This window comes from Osmerus eperlanus, chromosome 13, assembly GCF_963692335.1.
Source record: "Osmerus eperlanus chromosome 13, fOsmEpe2.1, whole genome shotgun sequence".
Lineage (NCBI taxonomy): Eukaryota > Metazoa > Chordata > Actinopteri > Osmeriformes > Osmeridae > Osmerus > Osmerus eperlanus.
In genome coordinates this window covers 11331741-11352273 of record NC_085030.1, presented here as the reverse complement: position 1 = coordinate 11352273, position 20533 = coordinate 11331741, and the positions used below count along the sequence as shown (strand labels likewise).

Below are 20533 nucleotides of genomic sequence, written 5' to 3'. Positions count from 1 at the left end.
TGATGTCGTGAGTTGTGAGTCAAGTCCTCCAGAACGAGGTGTCTGGATATTTGGTACCCAAATACCAGTCCTACTGTGGTCTTTACAGCAAGTCTAATAAGTTGCGCCTTGGTGACATCTGGTGGATTCTCAGTGTGCTTTTCTTTGAAAAAATAAATATTTTGTTAAAAAATAAAAATACATTGATTAACATATTTATAGAACACACTCGGAATACTACTTGTTCCACTAATCTAGGAAATAACACACAAAATCTTTGGTCAGCTGAGTGATCACTTAGGCCTGCTATGTTTTTAATTTCGTAAAACTGTAATATGTGGGGATGATGGTGGATGCTGTCATGCTTTTTGTTGTGGTTTATTTCTCTTCGTCCCTTAATAGTCAATTGTTGTGGTGATTTGTATCTTCCCAGTGTTACTGGGTGTAGACATGCTGGTGCAGCAGTTATAGGATTATTCATGTTAGGATTATGAGATTGTATGAGGGTGTCAGAGTGGAGTCCACTCTGACACATGTTGTCAATATGACAACATGAAGCCGTGTGGAAGTACAATGTCAGTGGACCAGATGACATTGTACTTCCACACGGCTTCATGTTGTCATATTGAATTACATAGTCATCACACACACACACACGTGCACACTTGATCCAATTCCTCTGGTTGAATTGAAATGACCCACATCATTCAATACAAAAGGAGACAACACCACAAAGCAGTTAAAAATGTCTAACTTTAATACCTCTTATGCATTTTGCGAACTTTATATGTTAGAAAGCATTGCAATCACAAATGCTATGCCTACTAGTGAATAGGAATGAATGAGAATTATACAGAACATGAAGGGTGACAGTTACATTGCCAGTGTGAATTGAATTTTTAATTGGTCCCATTTCAGATCAGTTGAATCAAAATGTATGCTCCAAAGAGCATGTACGCATGCATGTTTGTGTGCATATGGGTCTTCTATGTGTGAGTGCTTGCATAACATGGTTGTTTGGTAAATGTTTGTTTGTGTGGACAGTACATTTTTATGGGGATCTGTGTGTATATCTTCATTGGTGCATCTTGGTAACGTGTCAGATCTGTGTCTCGACCTTGTTTATTCTTGATCTCATGTGGGCTTATAAACCCCTTTACACAGTATTCACACTCCGCCCGTTGGACTGACCACCACATAGCCAGAAGAGCACTGAGTTCTACAACGTTCTTGGGTTCTAGAACACTTGCACAGAGGGCGCTTGAGTGTCATTGGCACAGAGCCTGTTTGCATTGGCCATGTGTCACAGTGGCTGTCTCATCAGTGGAGTATGAATAGCAGGTGCTTCCATGTGTCCAACACACCATGAGGTCAGAGAACAAAGAGGCCTCAGACACACGTCACCCCCACCCCCAGCCCCCCCACCCCATCCACCCCTGCCCCAACCGCACCTTCCCACCCATGCCAGCTTTCTCTGCCCCCTTTTTTGTAGTTGGTCTTTCGTTTAGCTGGATGCGGGCGGGGACGTTGCCTTATCAACATTTTCCACTTCTGCAGCCTCAGGGGCCACCTCCACCTGAAAGAAAGAAAGAAAGAAAGACAGAAAGAAAGGGATAGAAAGAAAAAGGGAATATATGGATGACTTCATGGGGCCTAAAATGGGATCTGACGTGCATTAGCTTTGCTAATACTCCCCTATAATACTAAACTGAAAGGGATTCAAGTCTGAGCACTAAATGATTGAAAGTGAACCCAGGCATTTGTCTAACTCACCGAGCCAGGCTGCAGCAGATTGAGGAAGGCGCCCTTGAAATTGGTCACAGTCTCCTTGACTCCCTTCTCAAGGATGTAGCCCACACTCTCGTCCTCTGGGTTCTCCAGTTCGGCCGCGCCCTCCATAGCTGTCTGCAGGTACCGCAGGCTCACCATCACCGTTATCTGCGCTCACCATGACAACAGAGAGTCAGTGGTCAAGAGTTCATAACATGGAGTAAAAAGAGCCAAACAATGTACTTCTAGCTATGGCCCGTCTAAAATCTATGGCTTTCCTCAAATATTTGTCTTCTGGACGCAGTCTATTCCACTGACGTTTACGAGGGAGCCTAAATGAAGGGCGGTTTCAGAGGAAGGCCAGGAGAATTGAACTGCAGCCTCATTAGGGGGTATTGATCCAACCTCACACTTTATGTGTTGTTCATGAAATGACACATTGAATGACGTACTGGGTCACTGGTTCATAACCTCTGTTTGGAACATATTCCATGTGCCCCTAGGGTTGGTAATTGGTATAAATTAAAAACAGTAATCAATTGAATTGATCTCAGATACAATCTTAATGAAGATTGTGTCCTTCTGCCAGCGTTGCTATGTGTGCGTGTGTACTTGTTACTGTGCCTGTGTGAGTTCGACCCTGTGTGTCTGTGAATGTGCAGGTATATAATGTATGTGTTTACCTGCACGGAGATAACAGACAGGATGCCAGGACCAATGGTGTTCATTAGGCCCATGTAGTAATCCACCAGAGCCTGTCTGCAGCCTCGGTTGTATAGGTTCAGTTCCTCTGATTGGTGCTCATAGTTGAAGTGGGCGGAGTTGTCGGTCAGGTGTTCCTGCAAGCATGGACGTGGCGAAGAAGGGTTACAGCAGCTAAATGGGACCCCGTCCATCAGGTAACGCCCATCCACATTACTCCGCACGCGACTAGAGACGAGAAAGGAGCGAGAGGAAATAAAGAAAGAGAGTGAAGGAAAAGGGAAGGGTTGAAAGTAAATGGTCAAAACGATCTATGCTCTGACGTGTAACAGTGTTGAAAGTCAGCTATGACCGTTAACCACATCAACCTTATCAACTCCTCATCTCCTTTTTCATCCCTCCTTCTTGTCTCTTTCTGTTCTCTTCTTCCCCAAACTCTCACTAAGTCTTTCTTCACTTTACTGTATTCTCACTCCCTCCCCTCCCCTCTCTCATCCTCCCTTCCCCTCTCACTCACTCCTTTACTTCCTTGGAGGTAAAGTCCAGGTAGCGGCTGCTGATCCACTGGACCTCAAACCAGTCTCTGTAGTTGGTGTTGCCGCAGCACCTAAGGTCCATCTGTAGGCGATCAATGGTCTCCTTCTGAAAGCAACGGCCCGGGACATCCGTGTCCCGGTAGAACCGGATACCATTCCTCAGCCCGACCTGCAGAGAGAGAGAGAGAGAGAGAGAGAGAGAGAGAGAGAGAGAGAGAGAGAGAGAGAGGGGAGAGAGAGAGAGAGAGAGAGAGAGAGAGAGAGAGAGAGAGAGAGAGAGAGAGAGAGAGAGAGAGAGAGAGAGAGAGAGAGAGAGAGAGAGAGAGAGAGAGAGAGAGTTTTCCAGTATTGAAGTTCAGTAAAGTTAGTCATTTTTGTCATCTTAATACTTTTTATTTTGGAACATAACAATCCCACCCAAAGCACATTTTCATGATCATTATCAAATGGACATTAGTTTAAGGCTTTTGAGCACTTTGCATTTGGTCACTAAATCATCACCTTCATTGCTCTAGCCCCATACAAAACGTCTCCCCCCCAGCCCCACCTTGAGTGACTCCTCCAGGCTACCCTGCAGGGCGTAGCTGAGCACCACAGCAGAAATTAAGTGAGCACACAGCAGCATCGACAAGCCAAACCAGGGCAGCAGGAAGGGCTTCCAGCGAGGGAAGCGGGAAGGATCCAGAGAGTCCTGGCAGATGCGCCCGGCAAACATATAGTTTCCTATAGATGCCAGACCCACCAGCATCAGGATGTTGGGGACCACATGGATCTCTGTGTTGTCCATCACCTTAAAAGACAAAGGGCAACTATGTGGTTATGTGATCACATACAGTAGCTTCCTGGTCTAGTCTAAGTTTTTGAATTATAATGTACAGTAACTTACGTTGCAGTAACATAACATGATGTAAAGAAATAGTCATGTTATAATGTATCTTGGTGTGCATTGTTGTATTGTATTATAATGTATTGCATTGAATCAGAGCAAATCGTATTGAATGACATTATAATGGATTGTACTGTCTTGTGCTGTATTGTGTATGCTGCACCATGTAGCCTGAAAAAATCAATCCCAGTAAATGTTAGCGCGAGTGGTTTCAATCTCTTTTGTGCTCACTTTAGCCTTGTACCAGAGAAATCCAAACTGTATATTCTTGGTAGCCTTAGTAATATAATAACTTGATTATTATGGTATGTGGCTTAGACATAGATACAGAATACATAATGACTTAGACACAGAATAAAGGTCCTCCCTGAAGAGAAGGGTTCTAAAGGAGATCCAGATTGTATTTAATTTTGTTTTAGTTCATCAGACACTAATCATTTCTAATCTCAACCTGGGATTGATTCAATTCCAGCCCCTACAACCATGTCAGGACTTGTCAGAATCCAGCCTCCATATCGGAAATCATTCACACCCAGTGAGAGGCTATTGTCATTGTGGAATTTCCTGTAGCTCCATGGAAACCATTGATCTTCCCCAAGAGGCTCTTATTGAAGCTATCAGTAATCAATTCTTCATTGAATTTCTAAGGAGGTTATAGCATTAATCTTATCTCATTTTAAAAGCATGACTTTCTCTGGGGATCGCAAACAACTAAGAGAACACAAACAAGCCCATGTATGCACATTTACTGTCAGAGCCACTCTCTGGCATTGACCCAACACACACAGGTGGAAAAGACAGCTGTGTCTATGTATGTGTGTGTGTGTGTGTGTGTGTGTGTGTGTGTGTGTGTGTGTGTGTGTGTGTGTGTGTGTGTGTGTGAGTGAGTGTGAGTGTGCAAGACAAAGTGTAATCACTTGAGTGTATGAGTGCATACATGGATTTGCAAGTATATGTCTGTGTATTGAGTTTTTATGGATCGTTTGAAATATGTACTGTATAATACATACAATATCCCCCCCATGGATGAATAAAGCACTTTCCTCTATAAGTGTGTTGTAGGGTTACACATCTCTGTCTATGTCTATGTGCTGTGTGTGTAGCCTAGTATGTATGTATTTAGATCCTACCCCAATGCCCCCTCATACCTCAGCCCTGCGGAGAAGCTCCGTCTTTAGGTAGACACCCAGGCTGAAGGTAAAGGCCCCAGCCAGGACAGTCATCCAGGAAATCAGCCACAGACCCTGGGCCAGACGCACGCGCCGGTGCAGGGGAAACTGCATTTTTAACAGGGCCATGGCTCTCTCTCACCACCACACCCAGCAAAGCCCGCTCACGGTAGAGGACGAGAGGCAAGGGGTGAGGAAGACAAGAGGGGAAAGGGCTAGGTAGTGGGGATGTAAGGGGTGGAAGGGTGGATGAGAACGTGGAGGAGGAGAGAGGATGGAGACAGTGGGTTTCTGAGGTGAAGTGTGATTCTTCAAGGTGTCTTGTAGCTTTGTGTCGGAGTTTAGGTCACGGGAAGGTTGTTGTCGTGGTCACTCTGAGGCCTGTCTGTGATGCGCTGTTGGTTATTATGGGGTTGAGCTCCTCTAAGTTGTTCCTGGAGGATGAGATAAGAAGTAAGATCCTTTGAAGGGCAGGATTGGGTTTAGACGATAATCCAAAAAACACTTTCAAGTGAATTGAAGAAATTCACAAAAACGTTTTGATAATCCAATCAGAATGTAGAAGCAAAAAATAATAATATCAGAGGAAAATAATCGAATTAATGAAAAACATAAAAACTTTACATTATCCGCTTCCTTCGCTGGATGAATCGCAATCCCTATCTTCAAGTCCTTCAGTGATGTCGGGCCACAACCGCCTACCCTCAAAGTTCACTTGACCTCCGGCAACGACCCCACTGTGTGTGTGTGTGTGAAGGAAAGATGGAACCCCTCTGATCTGGGTGTGTGTCGGTGCACCCCTAAACTGCTGCACCCATGGTTGGAGGACACAGACTGGCCAATGTCGATGGTTTGGCCAGGTAATCCCCCCCCATACCAGATCCCTGGGATCCTATTAGGCCTGAAGCACCAATGGGAAAGCAGGCCAGTGTCTGATCAGCAAACCTGTACAGCACAGGGCCTTCATGGCAGAGCAGACAGGCTGGGGGAGGGGGGAGGACTGTTACGACTGATATGAGTCTGCGGGACAGGCAGGGAGAAGACTGGGGGTGGGGTGATGGTGGGCAGTTTGGTTGGGGGGGAGAGGGGGAAGAGAAAAAGGCAATTTACAATGGTTGTTGGGATTTATGAAGGCACTGGGCTTGTAGGGGGAGATTGGAGGTTGAGAGATAAAGGGTAGAGGAGGAAGGCGATAGAGGGATTTATGACTGTTATGAGGATTTATGAAAGCCATGAGGGTGCTAGGGAAGTGAAGACAAAGACAAGGGGGGGGGGGGTTCTACAGGAGACGTGTGTAGAAAGAAGTAGCAGAGAGGGAGGGGTAGAAACAAATAGCGGGGGAGAGGGTGAGGTGTGGGGTGAAGAAGGTCTTTTGGGCCAGAAAATGGGACTCTGACAATGTCTGTTCAATCCTTTATTGGGTCCTTTACAGATCTACTACATGAACAGTGTTTGGGGGTACTGTTGTTGCTGTTATACAGATGCACCTACAAAGTGTGTGGATTGGCATCATTTATTAATATCACCGCACATACAGCTCATACAAATTGTTTAATTCCAAAATGCTATTTCCACATTATAAAAAATGACTTGCATAAACTAAAAAAGAATAGCAGTCATAATTTTGGGGGGAAGGAATCGGTATTTCTTTTTATGTGCTACAATAGATCAACAGCCAAGGTAATTACATTCTCCCTGAAGATGAAACAGTATTTATCATGAAGATATTTAGGAATACATTTTAGTAGAGAGAAAAGAATCTCATTGAATAAAAAGTTGTTTTGGAATAAAACACTTCATTTGGAGTAGTTGCTGGATGGATGGTGTTGAGATATATCCATTTACACATGTACAAGCAACAACATTTTTCTGTCCCATTTTTGTATAAATTTAGCTCGATTTTGGGAGAAAAAGAGGCTCACCATGTAAAGAGGGTATGACATGCTGAGATCTTACCGCACAACAGCACAGGCCCAGTTTCCATTCAATTCCAGTCAGGCCCATTTCCTGCACGTCATCCCCTCTCGCTCCCTGCCTTTCTTGTCTCACAACTGTCACTATCAAAATAAATAATGCATAAAATGCCAAAAACAATTTGTTTGACTAAAGGATAAACAATACATACATAAGCATACTTAAGATACTAATGTACAATGGCAAGTCAATACACAATTTAATCACAGAACACAAAAACAGATATCGATAGGGGAGATGGTAGAATAAATAGCTACAATGATGTCACTCTCATTGATGCTACATGGCCCTGTTAGCCTTTCTAAACGTTCTAAAAGTTCAAAACTAGATATATACTGTCATGAACATCTGGGTTAGAGTAATATAATTCAAATTATTAAATCTCTTTGGTGCAAATCTTTATATAAACTATCATCATAACATAATTATCTTACATTTGTCCAACAATGGGAACTGAAATGGGACAAGGGTCCTGAGGTTTCCCTGTTCACGCTTAGCGTCAGACAACCTGAAGTGTGGGTTTTGGCCTTGCACTTTGGGCTTGCTCTACTAGAGACAAGCTCCTTTAAGCACATCAAAAGTATTTGAAAGTGTTTTGGAATATATAACAGGGTTATTGAATCACACTGGGTTTACAGATTACAGTCCCCACCATCACAGTCCTGCCTCTTGCCATCCTCCTCCTCCGGGATCGTCAGCTGGTACATGAAATCATCGAGGATCCTCTGAGCTGACAGGTAGGACATGTCCAAGTTAACCTGCTCCACCTCAGCTGCTCGGACCTTCCCCCCGAATACCTCCCTCCCCTTGACACCCGCCAAAGGGTAAGGGTTGGGAGGGCAGTCACCGTGGTCGTCCATGACCACGGAGGGGTGACAGGTCTGGGGTAAGACAGGCCTGAGCTCTGCATGGTTGGCGGCCACCTTTCTATAGATGGCTAGGCTGATGTCAGCCACTGAAAAGGGCAACTCGTGAGAGTTAGGGGCGGAGTTAACCCTAATGCCTCCCTCCTCGCCTCCACTACCTTCTTGTTTCCAAGGCAGGAAGGCAGTGACCCTCTGCTGCACCACCTCTGACTGTCTCTGCCCTCCTCCTGACCAATCGTGTGACATCCCCTCCACATTCAGAGGTGCTGACTGGACGTCTGGTTTGTGAGCGGGAGTGGACTGGTTAGTTGGTGTGGCAGCCTGCAGGAACTTCTGTACGGCCTCTGGAGCTTTAAGGTGCTTCTCGATCAGCTCCTTGATCAGACTGGGAACCTGGGAATGATGAAAGTTCACTGAAGTCATTTACATTATGCAAGTATTTTACAGCAAGAACACATTGTAGGAGAGATTCTAGAATGCACGTTGGTCCTTATGTAAAAAAACAAAACAACAAAACAGTTTTGCCCCACACACCCAAAGACAACTATTATAGAAAAGTGTTCAATGCGACCACAAAGAATGTTCTAGGCAGTCGATAATGCTGGCATTGCAGGAGGAACAGAGGTTTCTGTTGCACACAAACATTGCACACCAGGCATCATAACCATAGTATTGTTTAGTGTTTTGGTCAGTAGGTGGCACTGTGCTCACATTGATGTTCTCCAAGGAGGTGATGGTCTTGTGGGCGTTCTCCAGTTCTTCACTCAGCTGGCTGATTCGCTGAATCATGTACTTCCGCTCACTGCTAAGACTCTCATTCTACAGGGATATAGCATAGCATTCATGGTTTGTGTTGATTGCGTCAAGTCAAACTGTATATACATTTTGTTGTTGAATATATACCAACTAAATATATATAGATTTTGTGACTCACTCTTAAGATGGGTTTGGTAACTTACAAAACTATCAAAGAGCAGTGCCTCTTGTTACATGTAAACAAGCATAGTTTAGCTTTCAGAGTAGGTTGTTGGAAATTAAAGAATGTACTCCTCATACACTTGATATAAATGTTTATATATGTACAAATGTTATATATGATTATAGGTCTGCTACTCTGCTAGATACTGTCGGGGGGGAAACACACAAAAGAAGAAAGAAGATTTGAAACTTTCAAAACTTTTCCTCTTAATCCAGCCTTGTGTCATTGTTCTTTCCCTCTATCCCTCCTCCTCTCTTGTTTCAGAAGAAACTATGACATATGGGTGTTTACCCAATTGACTTGAAAGTATGCTGAGTACGTCACACAGATCTCAATGCCTGATTTATACCACTGACAATGCCACCATCTTGCTCATGAGTTACCAATGCAGTTCTTTAAACGTTCACACAGACACCATGTTTGTGCTATGTGTATTTCGCTTGTGACTGTGTTGCCATGCTTGTGATCTCAGTGTTCACCCACTTGATTGTAAATTGCTCTGAATCAGGGTCTACTAAAATCCTAAAGTGTCAGTTGTAAACAACTGGCTACGACATGGCCCCCACCCCCTCACCCCCCCACCCCGCTCCCCCCCACTCCCCCCTCGTTCTTCCATTGCCTTTCCTTCCTCCCATCCCCCCTCTCGCTCAGTCCTCTTTTGTTTTGTTCTCTGTCTTCCCCCTCCCCCCGTTCGTTCTCCTTTTTGCAGTTTCTTACCGCAGTGTTCAGTTTCTCTCCCAGGAAATTGTTGGTGTGCTGTGTGCCTGTGAGTGAGTCCTGGAGCCTGGAACAGGGACAGAGGGGAAGGATTTAGGCCCAGGGCTTTTCATCATCAATGGAAGAGCTGTGTGTGTGTGTGTGTGTGTGTGTGTGTGTGTGTGTGTGTGTGTGTGTGTGTGTGTGTGTGTGTGTGTGTGTGTGTGTGTGTGTGTGTGTGTGTGTGTGTGTGTATGTATGTATGTATGGGTGTGTGTGTGTGTGTGACACTCAGTTATATCATTAGTCCATGAGTCAGTATATACAGAGAGAGATATAAAAAAACCTGGAGTTACCAGGTCATTTGGAGAGGTAACCTGCACTTACCTCTCCAAATCGTGTTTTTACGTGTAATCTGCTTGCACAACAGAAATAAGCAGATTTTAGGTCATAAAAGGTGTAACTCTCACATTAGGCTGTGAAAAGAGTCAATGTTTTTGGAGTGGCCTATTTTCTTCTGTCCATTAATGCCTCTACTCTAATGGACAGCAGAAAATAGGTCACTCCGGAAAAAAAGCATAGAGGAGGATTTGAGTGTGTTGTAGATATCAGTGAATGGAATAGCAGCTGCATAAGCAAATCAATGGACTGATGTTTCGATTTGTGGAATAATGACAGGATATGGATTGTAGCACTGCAGGGGCCATGGGGATTACATAAGCACATACACGTGCATACATAAACATGAATCCTATGAGTGATCGCTCACAATCAGCCCCTGACCTCTTGTATTTCTCTTTGACATGGCTAAGCTCCTCCCTGGTCTTCTGTAGCTCTCCCTCCAGACTCTCGATGCAAACCACGGTCTGCAGCAGGTTCTGATGCAGGTCCATGTTTTCTTCTTGTAGAGCCCTGAGAGAGAGGAATTATGGGAGTTGAAGTTGTTCAACATGTCCAAACCTTGTTTTACGGATATTTCACTGTATCCAGTGGTTATCTAATACAGATGATCTAAACCACCTTTGTCAACAACATTTGAGCAAGAGAGTGAGAATCCATTAGGGCTATCGATAATGACCCGTCACAATAAAAAGGATGTTCTTTAATGTTCATCAATAGACAGTGAAAGAGTGACAGCTGGGAGGGTAAAATACACTTACTGGACTTGGTCAATATCGTCCACGGAGGCCTAGAAAGAGAGTGAGAGAGAGCAGAAAAGACAAGAAAGAATGTTTAATGTTTGTTGTACTGTAAATCATTTAATTGCTGTACAGTTGTGGCAATGTAAAGTCAGACTTTTCTCTTGCTCATGAAATCGATTTGAATGTTTTTATACAGGAGACAGAAACAGCCAAGTAATCTGAAGGTTGCCAGTTCGATTCCCGGCCTTGCCAAATTACGTTGTGTCCTTGGGCAAGGCACTTCACCCTACTTGCCTCGGGGAGAATGTCCCTGTACTTACTGTAAGTCGCTCTGGATAAGAGCGTCTGCTAAATGACTAAATGTAAATGTAAATGTAAGTACCAAATGAATAGAACAGAGAGATAGAGAGAGAGAGAAAGACAGTTGGAGAGAGATACAAACATGAAATAACAGGGGAAAAGTATTGATTTATGGAACTTTGGTTTATACGCTTCAGGAAAAGCTATTGATTGGCCCAGTAAGGTCAATAAAGCCAACCCAGCAGGGACTCATCCAGTGTGTGCGTGGCGTGTGAATGTGTGTGTGTGTGCGCCTCAACACAACATCAGGCATCTGTCTTATCTAACATTGGCTTCTCTGTGTACAGGCATCACACTGTGGATGGTATCTGCCTCAACCCTGCTTATATAAGTGATACATGATGCCCATGTCTGTTTATGGGCGCAAAGAGGTTACTCCTGCATAGTTGACTACCTACAGTAGTCAACAGTTGCAGGCTCACTTTGACGGTTCCATCACAGTTGGACCCAGCCCACATGATTTAGTAATGACTCACCCTAGCTTGATTGGGACTCACCCTGTATGACTCAACTATTGTATGGCTCAGTTTGCAGAATGTAGTCTGTGACTCTCCATTCATAGTTTTAAAATACAGAGACGTGACTCACCTTGTGCTGCTTAGGGCCACCTCTGTGGGTGCCTCGGTATTGGCGGTCACTTTTCTCTGAGCTGGCACTAACTGTGGATGCCGTGTCTCGGTTCCTGGAAGAGTCTGATTTGCTGGAGGGAGACTCGTACTCTTGACCTGGCCCCGAGGGTGAGGGGGGTCGCCCTGATTGGCTGGTCAGGGCGGGTGGGCTGTGGCAGGGCCGTTGGCTGCGCTGTTTGTGGTGTCTCTGTTTGGGCCGGTTCTGGGTTGACTCAGTGCTGGTGCTGGTACAGTCTGTGAGGAGGGGGCCGTATTGCCCCTGTCCCTCTCCCAGAGCACTCTCCGGCACAAAGTGACGCTGTTTGCGGCCGGCTGTGTGGTGAGGTTGAGGTGGAGGGCTGGCCGGTTGAGCATGGTTCTTGCCAACGGGAAAACGTGTTTCGGTCACAGAGTCTTTTCGTAAGCGCATGTCGTTGCTTGGTTTTACCGATGCGGGTTGATGTTTGGCTGAAACAGGCTTCTCCTCCAAAGACACTCTTCGATTTGTTTTCGGGGGAAGCTGAGGCTGGGTCTTGGTGGCAGCTTGGGCTGGAGCTGGGGCTTGAGCCTGCCCAGGGGTCTTCAGGGTGTTTACCCCCAGGGTGTTGAGGCGTGATGGGCTGATGACCTGCCGTGTGATCTCATCCAGGAAGGCAGAGAACTGCATCTTCCCCTGCACAAAGTTCTTCCTGGCTGTCTCAACCTGGTGGGGCCCCTTCCCCCCACCTCCCTCTGTGCCTCCTCCCTGTACTCGCGGGGAGAGCACCTCCATGGACTTGGCCTTACGGATGTCTGGTCGGGCCGCCCTATTTTTCAGGATGCCCTTGGTGGGAAGCTGCATGGAGGACACTGCCCTCTTGGGCCCCTCATCCTCGCTGAAAGCCAGGCTCCGTCCAAGGCTAGCCGTCTTGTAAAGGGTACCGTGTTCCAAGTGGAGGGGCCTTTGCGACCCCCTCCCTCGCTTGCTGCTCTGGTTCTTCAGGAGCAGCCCCTCCTCACTACGGCTGAGGGCCCGGTCTAAATGGCCTTGAGGCCTGGAGTGAGCCTCCCCGTGACCCCCAAGGCTGCTCCTCTTCGGACGGCCATGCTTGATGGTGGCGTAGACAATAGGCTCGCTGATGTCGTCCTCTGAGAACTTGCCCCTGGCTTCCATAATGTTGGAGCAGGACAGGGAATGTTGGGGCCGGCTGGCAAGCTTTAGGGAGAAGGGGTCATTGGTGCTGGCTTCCGTGGACCAGCAAGAAGAAGAGGAGGAAGTGGAGGAGAGGGAAGAGGAAGAGGCTCTTGAGAGGGTGACGGACGTGTGGTGGTCGTTCATGTCGCCTTCCCCCCGATGGAGATGCTCAGGAGAGTGGTGATGATGATGGGGATGGTACTGGTTTGGATGGGGATGGTGCATGTGGTTGTCATGAAGATGGGGATTATGATGATGTTGGTGACGGTGACCATGGCTGTCAACTGTACTTCTGTCATCCTCATCTAACATAGAATAACTGGGATGGAGGGGAGACAAGTTATAATTGCTGGATCATACAAAGCAATTTTGTCAAGAATCGCAATAGACATAATAGCAAATAGTCTCCATCCACGGCAAACACAGGCAAAAAAAATTGTACAACCACATATCATATAATACTGATTACATTTTGTTCATATCATTTTAAATTTGAATTGACTTTAAGATTATAAGGTTATGGTGTTTTTTTATGTTCAAATTATGTATACAATGTATCCTTTAATAGCCTCTTTTTACACAATATTAAAGCCAATCGCCATATTACAATATACTGTAAATTCAACTTTTAGCTCACACAAGTATGAAACGTGTACAGATTTGCCTTGAATGGAAACCTAACTATACGTAATAATAGTTCATCCTTCTACCTGTGCATCTCTCTGTCCTGGTGCTGGTGTTGTGGGGGTTGATGGCGATGTTTCCGCAGTTTGAGTTCATCCTGCGACGCAACCTGAACGGGTGTAAAGAACTTCTCCATCACCTGCCTCTTCCCAGCTGAGAATCCCTCAATGCCCTCCTGCCTGCCCGACATGTGGTAGGCACCATCACGGCCCTCAGCCTCGGCCCGCTGCTTCTGGTGTCCGTCAGATGATCCTCTTTTGGGCCTCGCCGCTCCCTGTCTGCCGGCCCTGGACGCCATCACTGGGCATACTGAGGTGTGTTCTGGACAACCATGTCTCAAATCTTCCAGTCTAAATTTATTTGGTGTAAATAAAAAATTAATTTATCCCAAAGTTGAGTCCAACAAGGGCACTTAAAACCACAAGGCTTGTACTTCACCCTTAAAGGACAGACAGCCAAAATATGCAAGGTAAAAAAATAAGAAGAATTAACTTGAAATTTTCCAGCAATTTTTTCAATTAGGTATCCTGCTATGAAAGTAAATGAATGAAGCCTCTGGACCTCAGTTGGAGTGTCCGTCTCTCTCTGTGTCCAACTTCAGAATTACTGCGTGACAGAGTGGGCAAAATGCTAGCCTCAGTGCCCTGAGCTGTAACTATTCCTGATGTAACAGTGCCTCATCGAACCGATTGAAAGTGTAAGACAACTGTCCTTGTGAGAACAGGATAACATCGAACGGCCGCTAGAACAGGAACACTAGTACGGTTCATTAAGCCTATTGACAAGGACCATGGGTTAGTGTTAGGGTTGTGTGTGTGTGTGTGTGTGTGTGTGTGTGTGTGTGTGTGTGTGTGTGTGTGTGTGTGTGTGTGTGTGTGTGTGTGTGTGTGTGTGTGTGTGTGGGGGTGGGTGGTTCTCTGCTTCTCATAAAGGGGCATAAGTATAGTACCTTTTCCACAGAGTCAAAGTGCTACCTGTCAGAAGAGGGTAATCATTGTCATCATTGCTTAATAAGATTTTAGACAACAAGGTTCTACAAGGATCATTCACTCACAGACTGGCAGCAGAGAAGTTCACCAGTTATTCCAAACACACCCAGGCATCTTACTGGGTTGGTTACCCTCCATTTACATGACCAATTGCTTCACAGAAATTTCCGTCATCTTATTTAGCATATGACTGAAAATGTCACTTCACCTGTTACCTTGTTTTAGCATTTTATGGTGTTGAGTTTATTCTTGCATGAAGGTTGAAACTCCCACCAGACAACTGTGATTGCAATCAATGTTAAGGTCAGAAAGTTCTGAAATACCCTGCAACATGCAGAGAACAATCCCTTCCCTTGCCAATAGATAGATTAGTTGCATAAGGGACTAGAAGAGCAGCCTGTGCTGGCCTTTTCTAATACCCAATACACATCTCACATATGATAGCATTCATTTCAGAACCATAGTTATTTTAAAATGTAATCAGATAATCATTGTTTGATCATTATTATTATCTGAGCATAGGCCCATCCGACAAGCTGGTTAATTAGGAACATGCATATGTTCCTCCATTCATCCCTTGTTTAGGTAATCATGTTACACAGATTGTACAGTACATGTTTTTGTTTGTGTAATGGCAGAACATGGGGTCTATATTGTGCATACAATAATACACTAAATAACTACATATTTCTAGGATATATTTTGTGTTAGATTACCAAAGATTTATTAGTTAAAGGGGTGACTTTGCAGAAATTGTGGGGAATGTAGAGTCATTTTACTCCATCTGGTGGCTAACAAAAGCATCTATGTTCCCCCTCCTCGTTTCCGTTTGGTACTTTTCCACTAGAGAAGGTCGAGAATTTTGGATCTAGTCTTGGATCTTGTTGGATCTAGTCTTTTGTCAAATTCTTTCAGATATGCCTCATTTGAAATTGCTTTTAAATGTAGAAGTATGATCATATAGGCTAGTTTTGTTTTCTGAGCTTGGTTTTAGTTTCCAGAGTAATGACGTTAACATTCCACGTTGAGACGGGATGGACCGTTTAAATACAAAGTTACAGTATACATATGCTTACTGTAGCCTACAATAAGATATTAGACATAGAGCTAGAGCTAGTGTGATTACCAGATCGTTTTGTCTGTGTTTTGTATTTAACAAACAGTCCCATCGTTTTAAAAATACCAATAGAACTATTCCTCCAGAAGTTGTATCCCATCTAGCTCTACATTAAGCTATAACTTCACCATAACCTGCGCCGTTACATGAGTGCTTGCATTAACATTTTGATGACACGTTGTTACTATTTGTTATTGTTTTATTCAACAAATCTCAAAATTGTCGTCAATGCAGTAAAGGCCAAGTAGTACCGGTCCATTCCAGTAAATACCGGTTAGATCTGGTTTGAGAGACTGTTTACAGTTAGCACAAGAGCCATCCGCGCAGAAAAACAGCTGTGGTGACGTCAACTGCGGGTTTCAATGCGTATGAATGACTCGTGTAGACGATAACGCTTATTTATAGCGTCTTGTAATATACATAGCTTATGTAATTGTATAGCATTGTCGTCTTCCCAATATATATATGTATTTTGACGTATAACAGACTATCCAAAGGTGTATTGTGTGTGAAAATCGGGTATGTCATTTAACTAGGTACACATTATTTAAACACCTGACGATTATGGAATTTTTGGTTGTTTGGCAAAGGGTTACAAATACAAATATATACGTAACCTAGTTCCGAGGTTAATGTTGATCGTATTCATTGGAAAATTGAGGATCTATTTCTTCAGATATGTTAGGCGCAAGAATCGTGTTTATGACGCTAACCGCTTCACAGAAATAGTATAAATACGGAGTCAGATTCTCCCTCCCTCAGACTGCTTTGATTCCGGTGCGTCGTGGTTCTGCGTTGTACAGGTCGTTGTGTTTTAAATCTTAAATATCTTAGTTCGACGAAGTTGCTTTCTGCTGAGTTTGTTCAGAGAAGTAACTCATCCGTTGTCAAGCTTTGTAGGATCTTATTTAGTTGATTATAATCTTACATTTATAGTATCAGTTTGTCCGTTAACTAGCCTCAACGGGCGCGAGGGTGTGTTAGCTTTATATTAGTTGATCACTTACTGTACGGTAACCTTGAAAGGTAGTCTTTTAAGATATATCTAATTGGAATTCGATTATTGTATTGCTTTTATACATCAAATCTAGTTAACGTAAACGTTTTTTTTTTTACCAAACATCAGAAGTTGGCAGATCCGTAAGGTAGACTACTTGGCCCAGTACAGTCGGTAGACGAACCAACTGAAGTAGTTAGCTAGCTACATTACCCTATAGAGCTAAGGAAAATGAGAGTTGTCAGGAAAATGGTATTCATATTAGAAATGCAGTCAGAGTTAACGTTAAGTAGGGTGACTAATTTGTCCGTTAACATAACGTGATTGTTTTGCTTTATTTAAGGAACCTTACCTTAAACTAGCGTAATCTGTTGACAAAAACATAAACGAGCTACGCAGTACAGTAGTTACTGTAGCGAGCTAGAAGTCGCCATTATTAGTGTATGAGCAGAGCAGTATGCCGAGTGGGAGGTACGTGATGTAGGCTCACTTCAAAATGGCGGCGAGAATAGGCGAGAGTTATTCTTTTTCCCGCATCTTTCATTTGAACATTATTTTAAAAGAATGTTTTAAACGGCAAGAATTGTATGCTAACGGCGAAGTAAAATTTGGCAGCTTTTTCTTTTCTTTCGAATTGGCAGTTTTGTGCTTGTCATTGTGTTTTTAAATGGCGGTCTGACACGTGTTCTAGTGAAATCAGTCAAGTAAGAAAGAGGATCTTTTTTTTTTAAGGATGAGAATTGCTTTAGCTAGCGAAGACGGAAGATTTTTTTTTTTTTACCCTCAATGGGAACAAAGGACTGAGTTATGGTGTTTCGTAAGGAAAATCAAGGACTTAGTTGTTAGCCATATAATCCAGGAAGGACTCGATCAGAGGGAGGACCAGAGAAGCGAGGCCACGGGGAACGGGGAGGACCAGAGGCAAGCGAGGCAGGCTCCAGAGGGAATCGAGGGGAGGAGCAGAGGGGATCCAAAGGAGCAGGAGCACAAAGCGGCCACGTGTACACCAGAGGGAGCCAGAGGGCAGGGTAGCAGTCCAGTGTTGGCCTCCAGTGGAGCAGTCGGTCCAGAGTTGTCCTTGAGCGCGAGCCAGAGATGAGAGGGTCCCTTCAGCAGTGAGGGGGGGAGTGGGAACGCCTAGCGTCACAGAAACGGTTTGGTTTGTATGTTGGGTAGAGGTATTGGTGTAACCTTCTGATTGGCTTAATGCATTATCAACTATTAGCCAAAAATGTAGCCCTTTAGAACAAAATTGCTCGCAAAGCTCTGTTTTTCCCTTTTTCAGGAAAGGTGTGTAAAGAGTTGTATTCCCCTGGTGGTCACCCTTCCTGTTGTGCTGAGTGTGGTGTCTGCTGTGATGAGGGCCATGGTAGTGCGCTGGCGAGAAGACCGTCCTTTGGCCTTCTCATCCCCCTGCGCTCAGATAAAGTCCCCCCAGCTGGAGAATTGTCATTGAAATCAATAGGTCTGCCCCCAGAAGTGGTCTTCGTGGAAGTTGAGAATCGGAAGGACGTCCGTACGTCTTCAATACCACATCCATCCCTTTGGTGCTGAGCAGCTACACCTGCTGGTTGCAGTGAGTGAAGCGCATGAGGAAAAGTTTTGGGTGTAACCGATCCCCCTACTTTTAAGATGTCATCATTGTAATTCGTACCTCGTAGGTAGTTATTGAAACCTGAACATATCCATTTTGAATATTGGGGGGGAGGGTTGGGAAGAAACGTTTCTGGAGTTCTCTTTTCACAGGCTCAACTCAGGCTGGCCGTCTGAGGGAGTCCCTCTCTGTAGTAACGCACCTTAATCCAATCAAGCCGAGCTCAACATGCTAACGATTTTTCTAAGGATGGGATCAAGGGAAACCACTGCGTTACAGGATTTTAGGAAGGTATTTTGTACTGCTCTTATGTAGCAAAGTCAATCGTCTGACTGTACTTGCATACAATTTAAGTGTTGGTTCAAATGTACTGTGATTGGGTGTATGGCGTTGGGGAAACTGGGAGGGGGGGCTGTGGGGTGTTAATCCAAATCTCTTCCTAGACTTCACAGCTTGGTGTAGAGGTGGCGTTTTAAAGCTCTGAATTGAGCTTTGGGGGAGGAACCGACCGGGTGCTCCCTGTCATAATTGGATGGACGTTTTGCCATGTGGTGTAGCCACTCCATGTAGCAACTAAATGGTCTCCATTGTCACCCGGTCTAGCCAGATGTGTGCCATATCGTTTTCGGCTCAAGGTGTACTCCCAGGGAGTGTGGTAACAAGTAACTTTATATTGGATATCATTTCAATACTGTCCTGGAATCTCAGTTGAATATGGGGTTTGCGGGGGTCAGGGGGACTGCTTAATTGTGACTTTTCCAGATTATTGTAAATGACCCACCCCTCAAAGCAAGCGTCCAAGAGTCCACGTCAACAACCTCTAGGGAGAAAAGCCTTCGCGTAGAGGCCTGTGGTATTTAAATATTTCCTATGGCGGTTGGTTGTCCCTTATGTGGTTTTTAATGTTTCATATTTGACTTCAATCTAATTGCTCATACTGTATTGGTAGTGCTTTTTGGCAATTTTGGGGATGGATTGACAAGTGGGGTGGTTGAATTGTCTGAGGGGGGGATGGTGGAAGGCTTGTTTTCCTCTTTGCATTTTACAGTGTGCTGTGTCCTGTGCGCTTTCCAATACACAAGACCGTCAGGAACTCCTAACTCATTGTATGTAAAGGGTTACTTGCGCTTCAAACGTCACGTAAGGTGTCTTATCAATGTTTTACACTTAACTTTATATCAAATTTCTGGCTATATGCCTTAATTATGCCTTTGTACTGTAGTGACCATCTGTAAAGGATTTATAACTGGATAATAAATGCATAGCTTGTTGTGATTGAAATACATTTTGGTATGCATTTGTTCTTTTGGGGATTGGGGCTTGTCTGTGGGCTTTTCTTGTGCTTTTTCAGGTAAGCTTGGAGCTTTTAGAGCACGGATGTGACCTGGGCTGGATGGCAGCTCTTACATGGTGGAAAGTGAAGGCAGATAAGTCATATGCAGCTTATGTTGATCCGAAAGTAGGAAGGCTATTTTGAATCAGTGACACCATCAAACGAATGGGGCTCAACTGCCCTCATTGCTCTTGACCAGTAAAGCTACTACTTGCAATGAAACAGCTGCACACTACTCATGGAATGTGGAAATTGCTGTGCTTTCTTTTTTTAAAGCTTTAAGTCTTGTGACAAAGATTAACTGGAAACCAGCTACCACTCTGAAGCTTTCAGAAAGTAAACCCTACTATAATGGAATGGATTTTGATGCTGTGAGGGTGGGCAAAAGGGTGTCTTTGCTTTTTAATCTTGCAGAATTGCAAAAACCCAAAGGAAGAATGCCATCTACCTGAGATGAGTACTGTGTGGTGGGAGGAGTGTGTGTTTTCTGTAGGTCAATCTTTGTTTCAGATCCACTCGTCTGTCCACTCCGATTGCGCCTGCACCTGAATGCAAAGCCGTCGTTGGGAGCTGTCAGCATATGAATGTGTGGCCCCTGAATGAAGTACCAACTCCTGTGCGCTTGAGCTTAAGTGACCCTTCCCCTGAGATCCTTCACGGACGTTCCTGTGTGTCTGTGTGCCTCTTTTCCTTTCCCTTTTGGTTTCTCAGGTCAAATTTCCCAACCTAAATTGTCTTGAATTGGCATCTGGGATTCTCCAACTGCGTGGTGGGAAACTGAGAAATCCAGTCACTTTCAGATCGCGTCACAAGCTTGTCTTGCTGCTAATTGAGCATCACTTCTGTTTCATGGTCACCAAGTTAAGTGATTTTGGTTCCCTCGATGTTAACATACCATGGTTATGTGTAACAACTCCTTAACTCTGCATGCACATCAGCTCTGCATAACCGTATGATCATAAAGTACACCAGTGTTCC

General features: G+C 44.5%; 2 protein-coding genes across 4 annotated transcripts; both read right to left on the bottom strand.

Moving 5' to 3' along the window:
- Positions 1 to 714: 714 nt before the first annotated feature.
- Positions 715 to 5899, bottom strand: rom1b (retinal outer segment membrane protein 1b). Of its 2 annotated transcripts, XM_062476831.1 has the most exons (7): positions 5667 to 5899; positions 5022 to 5476; positions 3535 to 3777; positions 2969 to 3156; positions 2433 to 2679; positions 1753 to 1917; positions 715 to 1555 (listed from the first exon to the last, which is right to left on the bottom strand). In XM_062476831.1, exons 2-7 carry the CDS (start codon positions 5169 to 5171, stop codon positions 1484 to 1486), a joined length of 1065 nt encoding a protein of 354 aa, XP_062332815.1. In that variant the 5' UTR covers positions 5172 to 5476; positions 5667 to 5899; the 3' UTR covers positions 715 to 1483. The 2 variants fall into 2 exon arrangements, with proteins under 2 accessions (XP_062332815.1, XP_062332814.1); XM_062476830.1 differs by having other exon boundaries at positions 5022 to 5899.
- A 553-nt stretch (positions 5900 to 6452) lies between these two features.
- si:ch211-276i12.4 (histone-lysine N-methyltransferase, H3 lysine-79 specific) lies at positions 6453 to 14148 on the bottom strand. 2 transcript variants are annotated; one of them, XM_062477043.1, is made up of 7 exons: positions 13552 to 14148; positions 11648 to 13160; positions 10718 to 10746; positions 10341 to 10469; positions 9579 to 9645; positions 8594 to 8701; positions 6453 to 8275 (listed from the first exon to the last, which is right to left on the bottom strand). In XM_062477043.1, exons 1-7 carry the CDS (start codon positions 13821 to 13823, stop codon positions 7649 to 7651), a joined length of 2745 nt encoding a protein of 914 aa, XP_062333027.1. In that variant the 5' UTR covers positions 13824 to 14148; the 3' UTR covers positions 6453 to 7648. The 2 variants fall into 2 exon arrangements, with proteins under 2 accessions (XP_062333027.1, XP_062333028.1); XM_062477044.1 differs by lacking the exon at positions 8594 to 8701.
- Between the last annotated feature and the right edge of the window lie 6385 nt (positions 14149 to 20533).

Excerpts from the sequence above, each read along its gene's own strand:
- rom1b (XM_062476830.1), bottom strand. The coding sequence starts at position 5,171 with ATGGCCCTGTTAAAAATGCAGTTTCCCCTGCACCGGCGCGTGCGTCTG. Across the intron at positions 3,778-5,021 it reads AGCTTCTCCGCAGGGCTGAG|GTGATGGACAACACAGAGAT; the intron begins GTATGAGGGGGC and ends TTGTCTTTTAAG. Across the intron at positions 1,556-1,752 it reads ATCTGCTGCAGCCTGGCTCG|GTGGAGGTGGCCCCTGAGGC; the intron begins GTGAGTTAGACA and ends TCTTTCTTTCAG.
- si:ch211-276i12.4 (XM_062477043.1), bottom strand. The coding sequence starts at position 13,823 with ATGGCGTCCAGGGCCGGCAGACAGGGAGCGGCGAGGCCCAAAAGAGGA. Across the intron at positions 10,747-11,647 it reads GTGGCCCTAAGCAGCACAAG|GCCTCCGTGGACGATATTGA; the intron begins GTGAGTCACGTC and ends CTCTCTTTCTAG. Across the intron at positions 8,276-8,593 it reads CCTCCTTGGAGAACATCAAT|GTTCCCAGTCTGATCAAGGA; the intron begins GTGAGCACAGTG and ends CATCATTCCCAG.